Source organism: Aythya marila (assembly GCF_965140915.1).
Source record: "Aythya marila genome assembly, chromosome: 18".
In the NCBI taxonomy this organism is placed as follows: Eukaryota; Metazoa; Chordata; class Aves; order Anseriformes; family Anatidae; genus Aythya; species Aythya marila.
This window is the reverse complement of record NC_139059.1, coordinates 12,146,324-12,160,564: the sequence shown is the minus strand read 5'-3', so window position 1 is coordinate 12,160,564 and position 14,241 is coordinate 12,146,324. Positions and strand designations below refer to the sequence as shown.

The window sequence follows — 14,241 nt, the reverse complement described above, 5'->3', positions numbered from 1 at the left end:
CCTCATGAATGGGAAGACCTAATAAATGAGGTTAAGACAAACAGAAACGTAACTAAAGGATAAGAAAGGAAAGGAAACTAGAGACCTGGGAGGGTGGGAAAGACATCATATCACAGAATCACAGAATTTCTAGGTTGGAAGAGACCTCAAGATCATCGAGTCCAACCTCTGACCTAACGCTAGCAGTCCCCACTAAACCATATCCCTAAGCTCTACATCTAAACGTCTTTTGAAGACTTCCAGGGATGGTGACTCCACCACTTCCCTGGGCAGCCCGTTCCAATGCCTAACAACCCTTTCAGTAAAGAAGTTCTTCCTAACATCTAACCTAAAACTCCCCTGGTGCAACTTAAACCCATTCCCCCTCGTCCTGTCACCAGGCACGTGGGAGAACAGACCAACCCCCACCTCGTTACAGCCTCCCTTGAGGTACCCATAGAGAGCGATAAGGTCGCCCCTGAGCCTCCTCTTCTCCAGGCTGAACAAGCCCAGCTCCCTCAGCCGCTCCTTGTAGGACTTGTTCTCCAGGCCCCTCACCAGCTTCGTCGCCCTTCTCTGCACCCGCTCAAGCACCTCGATGTCCTTCTTGTAGCGAGGGGCCCAAAACTGAACACAGTACTCGAGGTGCGGCCTCACCAGAGCTGAGTACAGGGGGACGATCACCTCCCTAGCCCTGCTGGTCACACTGTTTCTGATACAAGCCAGGATGCCGTTGGCCTTCTTGGCTACCAGAGCACACTGCTGGCTCATATTCAGCCGACTATCCACCATCACTCCCAGGTCCTTCTCTGCCAGGCAGCTCTCCAACCACTCATCTCCCAGTCTGTAGCTCTGCTTGGGGTTATTGCACCCCAGGTGCAGGACCCGGCACTTGGCCTTGTTGAACTTCATGCAGTTGACCTCAGCCCATCAGTGCAGCCTATCCAGATCCTCCTGCAGAGCTTTCCTACCCTCAAGCAGATCAACACACGCACCTAACTTGGTGTCATCTGCGAACTTACTGAGGGTGCACTCGATGCCCTCGTCCAGATCATCGATGAAGATATTAAAGAGGACCGGCCCCAGCACTGAGCCCTGGGGGACACCACTAGTGACTGGCCTCCAACTGGACTTGGCTCCATTCACCACGACTCTTTGGGCCCGGCTATCCAGCCAGTTTTTAACCCAACGAAGCATGCGCCAGTCCAAGCCAAGAGCAGCCAGTTTCTTGAGGAGAATGCTGTGGGAGACGGTGTCAAAAGCCTTGCTGAAGTCAAGGTAGACCACATCCACAGCCTTTCCCTCACCCACCCAGCGCGTCACTTTGTCATAGAAGGAGATCAGGTTCGTCAAGCATGACCTGCCTTTCATAAACCCATGCTGACTGGGCCTGATCGCCTGCTTGCCCTGCAAGTGCTGCGTGATGACTCTCAGGAGGATCTGCTCCATGAGCTTCCCTGTCACTGAGGTCAAACTGACAGGCCTGTAGTCTGCCCGGGTCTGCCCTCCGGCCCTTCTTGTAGATGGGCGTCACATTTGCTAGCCGCCAGTCATCTGGGACCTCCCCCGATCGCCAGGACTGCTGATAAATGATGGACAGTGGCTTGGCCAGCTCCTCTGCCAGTTCTCTCAGTACCCTTGGGTGGATCCCATCCGGCCCAAGGATGTTTAGAGCATTGCCAAAAGCCAGCCTATTTCATGTTTAGAGCATTGCCAAAGCCAGCCTATTTCAAGATGGATATTGCAATTGGAGGTAAGGATGAAATAGCACATCAGTGGCATTGGGAAGGTGATATACTCTATACCCAGTCATAGTAGAAACAGACAGGTTGTAGGCACAAACACATGTAGAGCCACTCTAGCTTGCTGGAAGTTAGCTCTCCTTTCTCTGTGTGGGTATGTGTGGGTGGTGGTATAGCCATGTTTTGCTGCTGGAGAAGATCCTTGTAACTGAGGAAATGGGAAAGGTTTGGAGGCAGTCAAAGCTGGGGCAGCTGTGTGTAATGTGGGCTGCAAAGAGGAGAGCTGGCAGCATGACAGAGCAAACAGAAATACCCTGTGGGGTTGGGAGTCGGAAGGTATTGTGGGGATGTGGTAGTCTTCTCACACATGCAGTGATCCACTGGAAGGTTGAGGGTGCACTAAGGGATTTTGTGGATTTCATAGCACTCTTCAGCATGCATCTGCTGCGAAAATGTATTAAAAAGTAGCTCGCAAAGCAACCAGGGCTTTCATAGTATTTCATTCAGCTGATAATTTATTATTTTATTGTGATTCAGGTCTCTTTATCATTGTTACAGTTAAAACTGAAAGAGATCATGTATTATTTTTTTTTTGGCATTTTTAATAAAATAAGGGAGAATTGACTTACAAAGATGACATGCAAAGCATAAAATGCTGGTTCTGCTCTCTGGATAAGTCACTCCCGGGTGACTTAGCACACCCATGTCTAATTTGATATCATTTTCTATGGAAAGACTTTTTGGATGTCTGAAGACTTGGTAAAGATGTCTTAATTGCCTTCAAGGGATACCCAAAAACTCAGAAAGAAGAGCTGTTCTTAAAATGCATTGTTTTAAATCTCAGTTCCCTGGGCTCATGGATGAGAAGATGTTTTTTCCAGTTACTATGATTCCCTAGGGATGACTTTGCTGTAAAACAGAGAAAGCAAGACTTTACATTTTAAAGGGATACTGATGTTAAACAACACTAAACAAATAATAACAATTATTCAAGCCATGTGCAGAAAAGAAAGAAAACTAAAAAGAATTGGACTGTGCTGAATTGCAGTTTGAGACAAACTTTTACACTGTATCTCCATAAAATCCGTGTTTAATACCATAAGATGTTTCTCTGCTGGGGTTGAAAGTGATAAAAAGTTTGCTTCTATACTTGTGCCAAACTCTGCGTAGTTGGACAAATTTAGAATTTTTTCCAAGTTTGCAGATGCTTCTCATTCCTTCCTATGTGGCACAGTGTTTGACTGGTAATTCTGTCTGTTTCAGCCGGAAAGGATAGATCCCAGTGCCTCTAGGCAAGGTTACGATGTTCGCTCAGATGTCTGGAGCTTGGGAATTACATTGGTAAGTGAGCGGGGTTTAAGCCCTCTGATGCATGGTAGTTTCCTGTTGGGTAGCCTTAGTGTGCTTTGTGATGTGATGGAGTTAGTTGGTGTCAAACGTGCTTGAAGCAAAGCCTGTCTATGCTGCAGTGAAGCATTTGTATTTTGTGATTGAAGTGGGCTCCTCCTGGCTCAGAAAGAATACAAATCCGTTCAAGGCAGATGGCTCTCCTGAACCCCTGAGGATACATTTAGCTGCAGCTATGTTTTGCAGAGACAGATGTGAGTGAGGAAGAGGTGTTGGATTGTAAATTAATTTTGTCTTCAAAATATTGTATGAGAAGGGATGGTGAGTGTGGTGCAGAATTGAGCATCTAACCTATGTAAATAAGCCTCTTACAGCCCTGGTGTCTGGTATTATTTGGCTGTGCAGAAAATTTCAGTTAATCCTGGATCCCAGTTGCTTATTCCTCTCTGGCCAACCACAAAGCTGCTGGATATACACACTGATAATTTGAAATGATCTTCTCTTCTCAATGTGGTGAAGCAGAAGAGAAAGCCGAAGCAGTGAGTCAGTAGTTTCTATGAAAGGGCTGTCTTCCCTGCTGCCATTTTAAAATGCTTGATTTCTTAGTATCCATTTTCTGTAGTGGTTGTTAAGAAGCTTGGGAAGGAACTGGAGGATTTTACTTTACTACTTTAAAAATCTTAATAAGAGCATTGATTCATTTTATAGACAGTGGAAGAGGCATGAGTTTGGCATACCTGAATTAAATCTGGAGATACTCCTAAAGTAGTTAGCAAAACTAGTTTTGAGTGTAATGTTCCCTGCCCTTTTCTCGCTGAACTTCCTGTAGCAGATGGCATGAAGAATATCGTCTTAGTCTAACTTTGGGTTTTCAGGGTCCTCGTGGAGATTTTCTTCCACTACCTGAACTTACCTCTGTGTAACCTATCCTGTGCTGTTTCTGTCTTTTTGCAGTATGAGCTTGCCACAGGGCGATTCCCCTACCCCAAGTGGAACAGTGTGTTTGACCAGTTGACACAAGTAGTAAAAGGAGACCCACCACAGCTGAGTAACTCAGAGGAAAGGGAATTCTCCCCAAGTTTCATCAACTTCGTCAACTTGTGGTAAGTGTTCGCTGCCTGAAGCGCTTGGAGTTCGCTTGTTTTGTCATTGCTAGGTATTTAGCATGTAGCGTGCCAAGCACTTTTTAGATTAGATTCATGATCCTGCAGCAACGTGAGGGTGAGGACTGTTCACATTTCACTTCTTTGGAAGGTGATGGGAGGTTTGTGAGTCTGAGTAGGGTCTGAATGGCAGACTATTGGATGTTGCTCTTCAGGGCAAGAATAAGAAAAAAACCTATGAGAGTCTGTGTTCAGGAAACCCATGATAAGACCCTTGGTGGGAGGTTTACGTGACTGGAAAAAAGGGCCTGGCCTGTGCAGCCTGTTCATTAGTTAGCTATGACACAGCCCTTGGACAGACCTCCTTTTTGTTTCACATTCTTCAGGAAGAAGCCCGAGAAAACTGGCAGTACTGTCTTGTGGTTGAGCTGAGGATCTGTACTTTTCCTACCTTCTGCATAGCAAGGCCGGGAGCCTTCCTGCCTGGGAGGACAAGGCTCTACTCAGCAGAGTGGCTGTCAGAACCTGTAGCAGGTGGCTTGCTTGGCTGTTGGCTTCTTTTTCCTTGTCAGTCATATGACAAGGTCAAGGCTCAAAAGGCTTTTATGGCAGGGTCTCTGCAGTTCAGTCAGCCCTGGATTGGAGGATTGGGTGTATAGAGAGATTGCACAGGAGAAACCTGGAGCACTCCATCTGCCTGCCATGTGTGCATGGTCCTGCTGAAGTTAAGGGCTGATTTGTGTATTTTCCAAGTACTTTTCCATCAAAATGTAAAAGGTCATCAAAGTAATTTTGTTGATTTAATAATGAAGCGTACAGAAGATTGATCAATGTGACCTGTGTGGCTCTTCTGCTGGGACCTTCTGTTCTGGGCTGACCCAGGCGCTGAACATCCTGAGGCTAGGGGTGCCCATCAACTCTGCAACACAAGAAGATTCAACGTAAAACAACTCTTAACTTACAAAAGGTTTTGTTTTAGGATTTTCAACCCACTAGAGAAATGAAAGGTTCTGATTCAAAATGGAAAAGGTTTTTGTCTTTGGATTTTAGTCTTGTTCAGAATTAGGAATTTTAATGGAGCCCAGGTTCTAGTTTCCAGGTGGCTGTAGGAAGACCTTTTTATTATCTTTGGTCTGCAGGAAATGAAGCATCAAAATGGTTTGCTGCTCCAAAGAAGTTTTCATTTTTCAGTCATAAAGTATGTGGTATTTGATTAGAAAGTCAGAGTTGCTTTCCCCATGTACAATACAAGCAGCAGTGTGTTTTTTTTGCCTCACATACATATCCATAGAGGTGCAATATCATAACAGTGTGTTCAAAACCAAGAGCTTGCTCTTCTGCTTGTATGTGCTGTTGTGTTTGGCTACAGATCACCCAATAGTGGAACCTGCATGGCATCTCTGGTAAGCAGCAGTGCATTTGGCCAACATGTCCAATTGGGTCAATTCATATTTCCTGCCCATTCTGTTCTGGGACAACTGCAATGCGTAGAGCATGGGACAGTTTTCAGTTTAATTCTGTTTTTTGTTTAATATGATTTTGTAAGTAATCTGACTTCTACCTGGAATACTTAGTGTTCATAACAACAATGTGATAAATATTCCTCTTAATAACGTTTAGTTAACCATAAACAATAATCTTTGGTGTTACTCAGCAGGCAGGTAAGACTCCTAAAGACTGTGCTTTTAGGTGACAGCACAAATCTCCTGGGCATTTTCCCACAAATTTGAATCTAGTAATTTTCTATTTCTGTGTATTCAAGTGTCAGGAAAGGTGATGGAAGAGTTGTGCAGTGTTGCTGGATGCTGGCTGTGATAGATCTGTGGGAAAATGTTACTTTTGATAAATGTTAGAAAGTTTCTGGGATTTTTTTTTCAAGTTGTTTTGGATCCCAACAGTGCTTTGAATGCCTGGGTAGAACAGTTTTCTCCATCGGCTCACCTCCCTGTGTTCTTTACATGCCTATCTGAAGTCACACGCCTTCTGGAGCTGTTTACAGCAATTAATCTTCTGCTTCAGAGTTTGCAAAGTATCCAAGCTCCGTGTCTGGCTTTTCAGAGTTTCATGCTGGCAGCTGCAGAGCTAACAGTACTTGCAGGAAGCGTTGCAAGCTCCTGAGGTCCAGCGTGACAGGGAAGGATATCAGATGTTCCAACAGAAGAGCTGTACAGCACCTGGTGTTGCAAATGGCTATTCCAGATCTGCAGCTTTGCATTGAGTTAGGGAAAAAAAAAAAAAAAAAAAAAAAAAAAAGATTTATGAAAATATTTATGCTTTATGAAAGCATGCATGGAAATTTCAGAACAAAACCTGGACAGCGAGCTGAAGCTCTGACAAGTTGCACTTAAAAGTGTAGTAAGGAGCATATTTGAATCCTCAGACTCACAAAAGTCAGAAGATGAATTTGGGTAGGAAAAGCTTGAAGCGAGGGTGTTTGTGCAGCAGCCACGGGATTTCTTACCTTCCACCTCTGTGCAGTTCTGCAGGCCAGTCAGAGGACAGAGAAGAGCCAAGTGTGTGAGTGCAGCATAATTACCCACTGCTTCTCTGAATAATTTGAGGTCACATTGGAGTAGCTCCTGAATTTTAAAAAAGGTCCTGCCACAGCCTCCATGAATGGAAATACAGCTGTCAGGAATTGTATTTACCCCTCCCCTCCCCCATTTGGGTGCAACACTACATCCCCCCCTTTGTCTTTGGGGTGGCTGCAGCTCTTACCTTCAGGGCAGAGGCTGCTGGTGCCAGGTGTCACCAGGTGTCTCCTTGTAGGGGCCAAGCAGCAGCACGGCCTGACACCCTGCATGGGGCTGACCCACTTCCTTCAGATACCACAGCTCCCTCCGAGCAGGTCCCACAGGCCCTCCGAGGCAGTGGAGGCAGGCTGGAGGGAGCGATGGAAGAGGCATTCCTGCTGCCCAGTGCAGAAACTTGGTTGGGCCTTGGCCTGGTGCCCTTGGAGACGCCATGTCCACCCCAGGGCACCTAGGCAATGCCTGCCCCCGGGCCTCTCCTGTCCCCCTGCCATATCCCTGCTGCTGCAGGGGCTTTGGTGGCTTTTGCTGCCACCTGCTGTCCCCACCATAGCCCGGCCATGCCCCTGTGCTGCACTGGGGCCAGGCAGCCAGTGGGTCATCCCTATGGTATGGGGAGAAGGTGGCCACCACAAGCCACCACTCTCCACAGCAAGACTGACGGAAACACTGGAGGCAGAGGACAGCTTGAAGAGTGAGGACAGCATGGCAGGCTCTCTATTGCTTTGGCCAGAAGGACTTGTCAGCTGTGGTGGTGCTGAGCCACAACACCTCTCCTGGGGCTGTGGCCCACTCTGCGAGGGACGTGCCACCAGTGCTTGGGATGATCTGCGAGGGCCTTTGAAGCTCTCTTTTGCCCCTGCAGAGTAGTCTGATTGCCTGATGCATGGTACATCCCCTGCCCCAGCCCACATATGTGCCAAGGGGATGGTGGTGTGCCTGCGTGCCTTGGCAGATGGTGCTGTCTCTCCTCTGCTCCTTGCCATGCAGTCCTCCTGGCTGGAGTACAGGCCAAGGCTACCTACTGATTGCTGCTGCCCAAAACTTCTGGTTGTGCTGGTCAAACCCATTTCCATATGGGTAGGACCTTCACAGTCATGGTGGAGTTTAGCTTGCAGCTGTCGTAGGCCTGTCCCCAGTGGGATTTGTTGATGGCTATGGGGTCTGTACTTGTGCCAGCACCTTCACCCAGTGATGCGTCGCAACATGAAAAGGATGGGTTTTGCAGGAATCAGTTTCCTGGACTTGAATAGTTTGGGGTACTTGAGTCCCACTATGACAGTGGAATTCAGTATTTTGTGCTGTAAAAATTTGCAAGTAATGTCTGTAAATGTTTCACTAGTCCCACTTTTTCCTAATTCTCTTTCTGTTTTCTTTAGCCTTACAAAGGACGAGTCCAAAAGGCCAAAGTATAAAGAGCTTCTGGTGAGTGCAAAGCATGGTTGCCTATGCCAGCTGTCATGGTTGTACTGATCACACAGTAGAGCTTGGTCACACGTTTGGGGTTGCTCCATGTCTTCTCAGGTGATGAAGGCAGTGTTCAGCTCTGCAGCCTGAGGGAAAGCAGCACCTCCATGCCACTGTGTCTAGCTTGTGCAGCTTGTGATGATGGCCAAGATCATTGCTGTCTGTACCCTTGTTCTAGGAGATCAGTGTAAGGAGAAATGCCGTGTTGCAGTGGATCAGCTAACCAGACTTAGCTAGCCCTGAAGTATTCAGGCTTGGGAAACAGCATGTTGGGTGTGCCCCATAAATTCTGCCTTTTCTAGGGATCCTGGCACCTGCACTCAGGAGCCCTGTCAAATTGCTGACAGACACTGCCACATGTAAATGTCTTCAATGTACAAGCCATACCATGAGGCTGGGAGTGCTCTGGTAAAAGTGAGTCCTGATAGAGCACAGCTCTGGAATAAGACACCAGCAGAGCCTGTCTGTGATGAGGTGCTCTGAAGCAGGAAAGTTGATGGGGCTTTTGGACTGGATAAGTCACACTTGGCAACCATGTACCTTCAAGGAGCTCTGGGTGTCCCTTCAGGGGATATGCGAAACAGTGTCCTGGGTCCCTGATGGTATTTTCATGATATGAATGAAGTTTGCCTGGTTTCCTGGCCCAAAGAGTCACCATGTTGTTATGTTCCAGCTGTTGTCAGTTGCGTCTAGCCAGTACAGTTTGCTGGGCTGGCTGTTCAGAAGAACTGGTTTTGGGTACTGATCTCCTGTTTGAACCCAAGTCATGTCTCCCTAACATTGCTGAAAATGCTGCAGATGAAATCTTTCATGAAAATATTTCACTGTGTGTGCCATGGAGTCCCATCCCACCTCTGGACTGCACATTTAAGAGGGATTCTTCATATGCAAAAAGCCATGGACCAGGCTATGTCCTGATGTCCTACAGTCACCACCAAGCCCTGCGGTCTCTCGTAAGGCAAATCCATATACTAAGCTTTTATCCAGGGTAGCCAAGCTGTGTCAGAAATGCAAGTATAACCTTGTTGTTTCTCTGTCTGATTCCAGAAACATCCCTTCATTCTGATGTATGAGGAACGCACAGTGGATGTTGCATGCTATGTTTGCAAAATCCTGGATCAAATGCCAGCAACTCCCAGCTCTCCAATGTATGTCGATTGATATTGCTGCTACATCAAACTCTAGAAAAAGGGCTGAGAGAAAACAAGCTGTAAAGAATTTTCATCACATATTGCAGTGTTTTTAATGCTCGCCCAGACACCATGTGCAATAATATTGGTGTTATTTCCATCCTGTCTGTATAATGTTGTCACATATAAGTGCATCCCTGTAATACCTGATCACACAGTGTTAGTGTTGGTCAAAGAGAGACCTCATCTGCTCTTTTGTGGACATATTCATGAAATGTGGAAATAAGTACATTTATTTGTTGACCGTGATTGGATAGCACCTAAAATTCATTTCTAGACTCAAAACTTGGAGACTTCTCAGCAGCTACTGGAAAGATTTTTCTCTCAAACTCTTCCAATTGTTGTTTCAAGTAATAATAAAAAGCAAACAAACAAAAGTTAGGCGTTGTCTGTCTGAACATTAAGAGACTTTGCCTGGAGGGAGAAGAACTTGCTTAGCCAATGAGATACTTTGCCTTTTGGAGCTAGAAAGGCAAAGGAGAATTTTATTCTTCACCAAGTGCAATAGATTTACTGCTATGAAATTCTGTTGCTTTACAGTTGCTGTGTACTTTCTGGGGACAGTGTGCTCAGATGACCTTCCTGTTAAAGAGAGATCATGTTAAATATAGTGAATATGTCTTTACCAAAAATATGTTGCATTGAAAGAGGCTAACATTAAACTATTCAGAGATGGGACATAATGTATTCTTTTTCCTTTTACCAAGCCAGCCACTCTTCACTCTTAACTAGGTGTCTTGTAAATTGTTACCTGGTAAGATAAGACCTAAAGAATTATTAAACTACTCAATTGAATTATAACCTGCTTGTGACCTGATTTATAGCTGCACAGTACTCACCACCAGCTAGCTTTGCTTTGATTTCAACGAGTGCCGTTCACAAAGTCTGCAGCTGTTTTAGTGAGCCACAAATGAATGTGATTTCTAGCCTGTTTCTCATGCTCTTCACTGTCCCCAATCCTGATGCTAGCACCTTTTCACTGACCCTAAGCCCAGCCCAGCAGCACTTCCACTTTCCAGCCGATTGTCCCTAACAAAATCAAACCTTTGTGGTTCCTTCTCACCACTGCAAGCAGGATGGTGGGGATGCTCTCCTGCCACACTGGGCTCTGTGCCCGTCACGCTACTGCAAATGTGATGCTTTGCTTAGCTGGTTGGAGATCTTGTTCACTTTCTTCTGGGCATATGTAACCTTTTTTGTTACTCTCAATAGCTCTTGTTATTGAACCTTGCTAAGACTTGGTTAGTGCAAGGTAGTGGAGATGAAGGAGCAACTAACACCTGGGGTTTTAGCTGACCCTGCCAGGCCAGGCAAGGTGTGACCTTCTGGCTGACTGCTGAGCACACAGCAGATCAGTCTCTCTCTCTCTCTCTCTCTTTTTGTTTTTCATTTGATGTCTTTTTCAGAGATTATTTTTTTTTTCTGAAAACTTTTTATTTCCCCCACAACATTGCAGTTTTCAGACATTTTGTAGCATACCAGGGATAAATTGGAGCCTGTGTGGTCTGTGATTTCCATTTGAATTGACTAATTTAGGCACTTCGTCAAAGTGAGAGCAACCCACTCACAGCTCTGTGGCAAAACCACACCCAGGATGAGGAGGTTTAGAGATGCAGTGGGAGTAAACACGCAGGGAGTGGTACTGGCAAGATTTCCCTGGAAGGGGCTTCCCAGTTCAAACTAATACCAAGTACAAACTGGGCTGCTACAAGAGCAGTGGGGATCAGCACATCCCTGCCCAGCTCCTTAGCTGGGAAAGGAGAGTGCCAAGGCCGTACTTGGACACCTGGTATTTCTTCAGCCACTGAAGGGACACCACTGCCTAAGGCTTGCAGCACTGTGCATCTCCCGCTTGGCTGTTGGAGCCAGTCCTTCTGGCACTGCAAGCTGGTGCCGATGTGAGCCCCCAGGACACAGAGGGCCCTCAGCTGCCACCCTGCTAGGCAGGGAGCTGTGGTACCTAGGCCCTTCCTGGACTGTGTTCCTGCAGGGTTGCGCACCGAGTGGGATGGCCACTAATGTCTACCCAAAACAGAAAAATCAAAATTTTATGAAGTTACTAGTCATTCCCAACAGTTCTGATTAATCACACAAAGTTATTAGTTGAACAGGATAGATACGTAGCATATCTAAAGCAGTAATTCTCCCCCCAGCCCTTTAGTCTCACAAAACTCAGTTTTCCTCAGGCTTGGCAGGTTCCCACAGCTGTGGTTCATCTCACTGGCCTTCAGCCACCTCTAATGGGGATCTCAGGCATGACTGAGTTTTTCACAAGGTGCTGGCCAGGGGAGTACAGAGATGTAGATTGAGTCAAGACACATTCGGAGGTGCTCTGCTTCTGTCCCAATCTTTCAGCCATTAACGGCTATTTCATGACATCTCCTCAATGTTCACTGAGATGACCTCTCCCAGAAGATCTCTTTCTCTCCAAAGCAAGCAGCTGTCTTTTTATGCTCATTCAGCATGGCCGGGGTCTGTTCTCTGCTGCCGACCCCATCCCATGCTCATTTTCAACAACATGACTGGCTTGCTTTTGATGGATGGGAAATGGAAACGTGAAGCTTTGAGCTGCAGGTGCCAGAATCAGGTTTGGAATGTGCTGTGGCATGGATGGCTGTACAGGACAGGTCTGGTGTATTAAAAAAAATTACTATGAACTATTAAGGGTGCACCATTTATTAAGATGTATCTTTATTAAAAAAAAAAAAAAGTGTATAGTGTTCAGAAGCTGTGAAAATAGTGTAAGAACTGTACATTGTGAACTCTGGTTATTTTTTTTTCTTGTACCATAGAAAAAAATGTATAAAAAATTATCAGAAAGCTGATGTGCAAGGATGTTGCCTTATTGTCTGTAAAATGGAGCTCAGGAACATAACCGCTTCAGAGAGCTTCAGAGTACTTTATCTGGTATCCTGGTTGGACTTCCTCCTCTATTTAAGATATTATACATGGATCAGAGCGTTTATGTAATAGACTATCCTTTTGCCTGCAGGTCAGTTGTAATAAAACTAGGATGCAACCGTGACCTTGTTATTTTCATTTTGTAAGGTCAGACATAAATGGGAAGAGGTATTTAAAGCTCTTGAAATACTTAACTTCCAGGCCCTCCCTCCAGGTGGAAGTGGCTGTACAGGAGTAAAGCAGGCTTTGGTTAGAAACTGCTTGTGCTAAATAAATACATATATATATATACATATATATATATATATATATATATATAAAGCATAGGAAGATCTGGAGATCTGGATATATTTTCTTTCTTTGGAAGACTTCTGAGAATTCAGCAGCTCCTCTGTGCTCTTGGAGTGTGAGCCCTGTTCGCTGCACTGGGAGCACTGATAGGATCTGGTGGCTTGAGACACCTTGTCCCTGTGAGGAGGGCAGGTGGCTGTGCCCACAATCTGGGGATAGAGCAGCTGATGCTCACAGCCTTGTAGGCTTATTTTATTTTAATGAGAGCTGTCACTGTCTGCAATGTTCAGATGATTTAAGGGTATTGAGTCCTGAGTAATTCCTACTGCCAAGAGTCCTGGTGCTGGGATAAGTGTCTCCTGCCTGGAAGCCATGGAGGGCTTGGAAACCATCCAGGTAGGTGAAAAGAACTGGACCCCAGCAGCTCCACCAGGAAAGAAGACGGTGTCTGGGCAGAGGGGCCATCCACAAGTGCCTGCAGTGCTCAAAATGGCTGGATGGGACCACACCAGGAGTGCGGGATTGGTGAGAGGGAGAGCACGAACATACTGGCAGGGATCGTTGGTCACACGTAACACAACTCAGGACTAGAAGTACTTACGAACTGGTGGAGCAGCAGGACATTGGCTCTCACAATGTTCCTTCACTTGGAGGCTGAGAATTTTGTCAAGAGAAGGAAAGGCAGGCAATGGAGCTGAAGAAAGGCTTGCTACCTAGAGATACATGATGTGATAGGTTTGAGGTGGTTGAAATCTGTCAGCTTAAATAAATTCAGTGGTTCCATCACATCAAAGTGTTGTTTTTTGTTTGTTTGTTTGTTTGTTTGATGTTTGATTTATTTATTTATTTATTTATTGAAGTTTACTGTTCATAGCACAATACCTGGGACATTTTTGGACCACTTGCTGTCCTCACTCTTCAGCCAGAATTCAAGACTGCTGCTGATTTAGTGATCTCCAGGCAGAAGATAAAATCCACTACACACTGGGGTAAAAGTCCTTTCCTGCTGGGCAGATACTGGAGCAGCTCATCACCTCATAGCTCCACAAATGGGAGTTGCCCTGGGATTGTGTTCCTTTTGCACCACAACCTTCTTTTGTGTACTAAGATTCATTCTGAAGAAATCTGCCACAGCTGATAAGCTGAAGGAAGCTGGTGGCAAGATGGGAGTCTACCACCACTGTGCTGGGTATTCCCATTCTCTTCATGACATGTTCATGAGGATCATGACATCTTCATGAGGATGTCCTCATGACATCTTCATGAGGATCCTGCTAGTCTTTTCCCCTGCAACCATGTGGCTTGTAAAAAGGCCTGTGTTTGTGGTCACTTCAGGTTCTCTTAGGTTGAATAGTGCTCGGTTTTCCTTTCATCTCCTGCCCTCTCCTGCCCTCCCCACCCCTCTCCTCCCCTCCCCTCTCCTCCCCTCCTCTTTTTCCCTCTGTCCCTTTCCCTTTTTCCCTCCCATTTTTTACGCATCCCCTGTATCTCGGCCAGGACCCGTGTCTGAGCCGTGACACAGTTGCTGCTCCTTCAAGCCTTGGACCACCCCAGCATTCCTGGTCTGAATGAGCTGTGATGGCTTTTTCCAGCCCTGGAGCTAGGGATCCCCCCATGGCCAACATGACCAGGTCCACATCTTGCTTTCCCTCTGTAGCACTGCATGGGCTCTGAGGGTGCCCCAGTCTCT

The 14,241-nt window shown here is 46.1% G+C and overlaps 1 protein-coding gene across 3 annotated transcripts in view; it reads left to right on the top strand.

The window, feature by feature from the left end:
* The window catches only part of MAP2K4 (mitogen-activated protein kinase kinase 4), a 109,965-nt gene extending 96,667 nt beyond the window's left edge, over positions 1 to 13,298 (top strand). For 2 of the 3 annotated variants that reach the window (XM_082774993.1, XM_082774994.1), the window contains 4 exons: positions 2,985 to 3,062; positions 4,023 to 4,171; positions 8,082 to 8,127; positions 9,217 to 13,298. In XM_082774993.1, the coding sequence (XP_082631119.1) occupies positions 2,985 to 3,062; positions 4,023 to 4,171; positions 8,082 to 8,127; positions 9,217 to 9,330 (387 nt within the window). In that variant the 3' untranslated portion in view covers positions 9,331 to 13,298. The remainder of the gene's footprint in view (positions 1 to 2,984; positions 3,063 to 4,022; positions 4,172 to 8,081; positions 8,128 to 9,216) is intronic. The other variant, XM_082774995.1, reaches the window with a different exon arrangement.
* Positions 13,299 to 14,241: the final 943 nt, after the last annotated feature.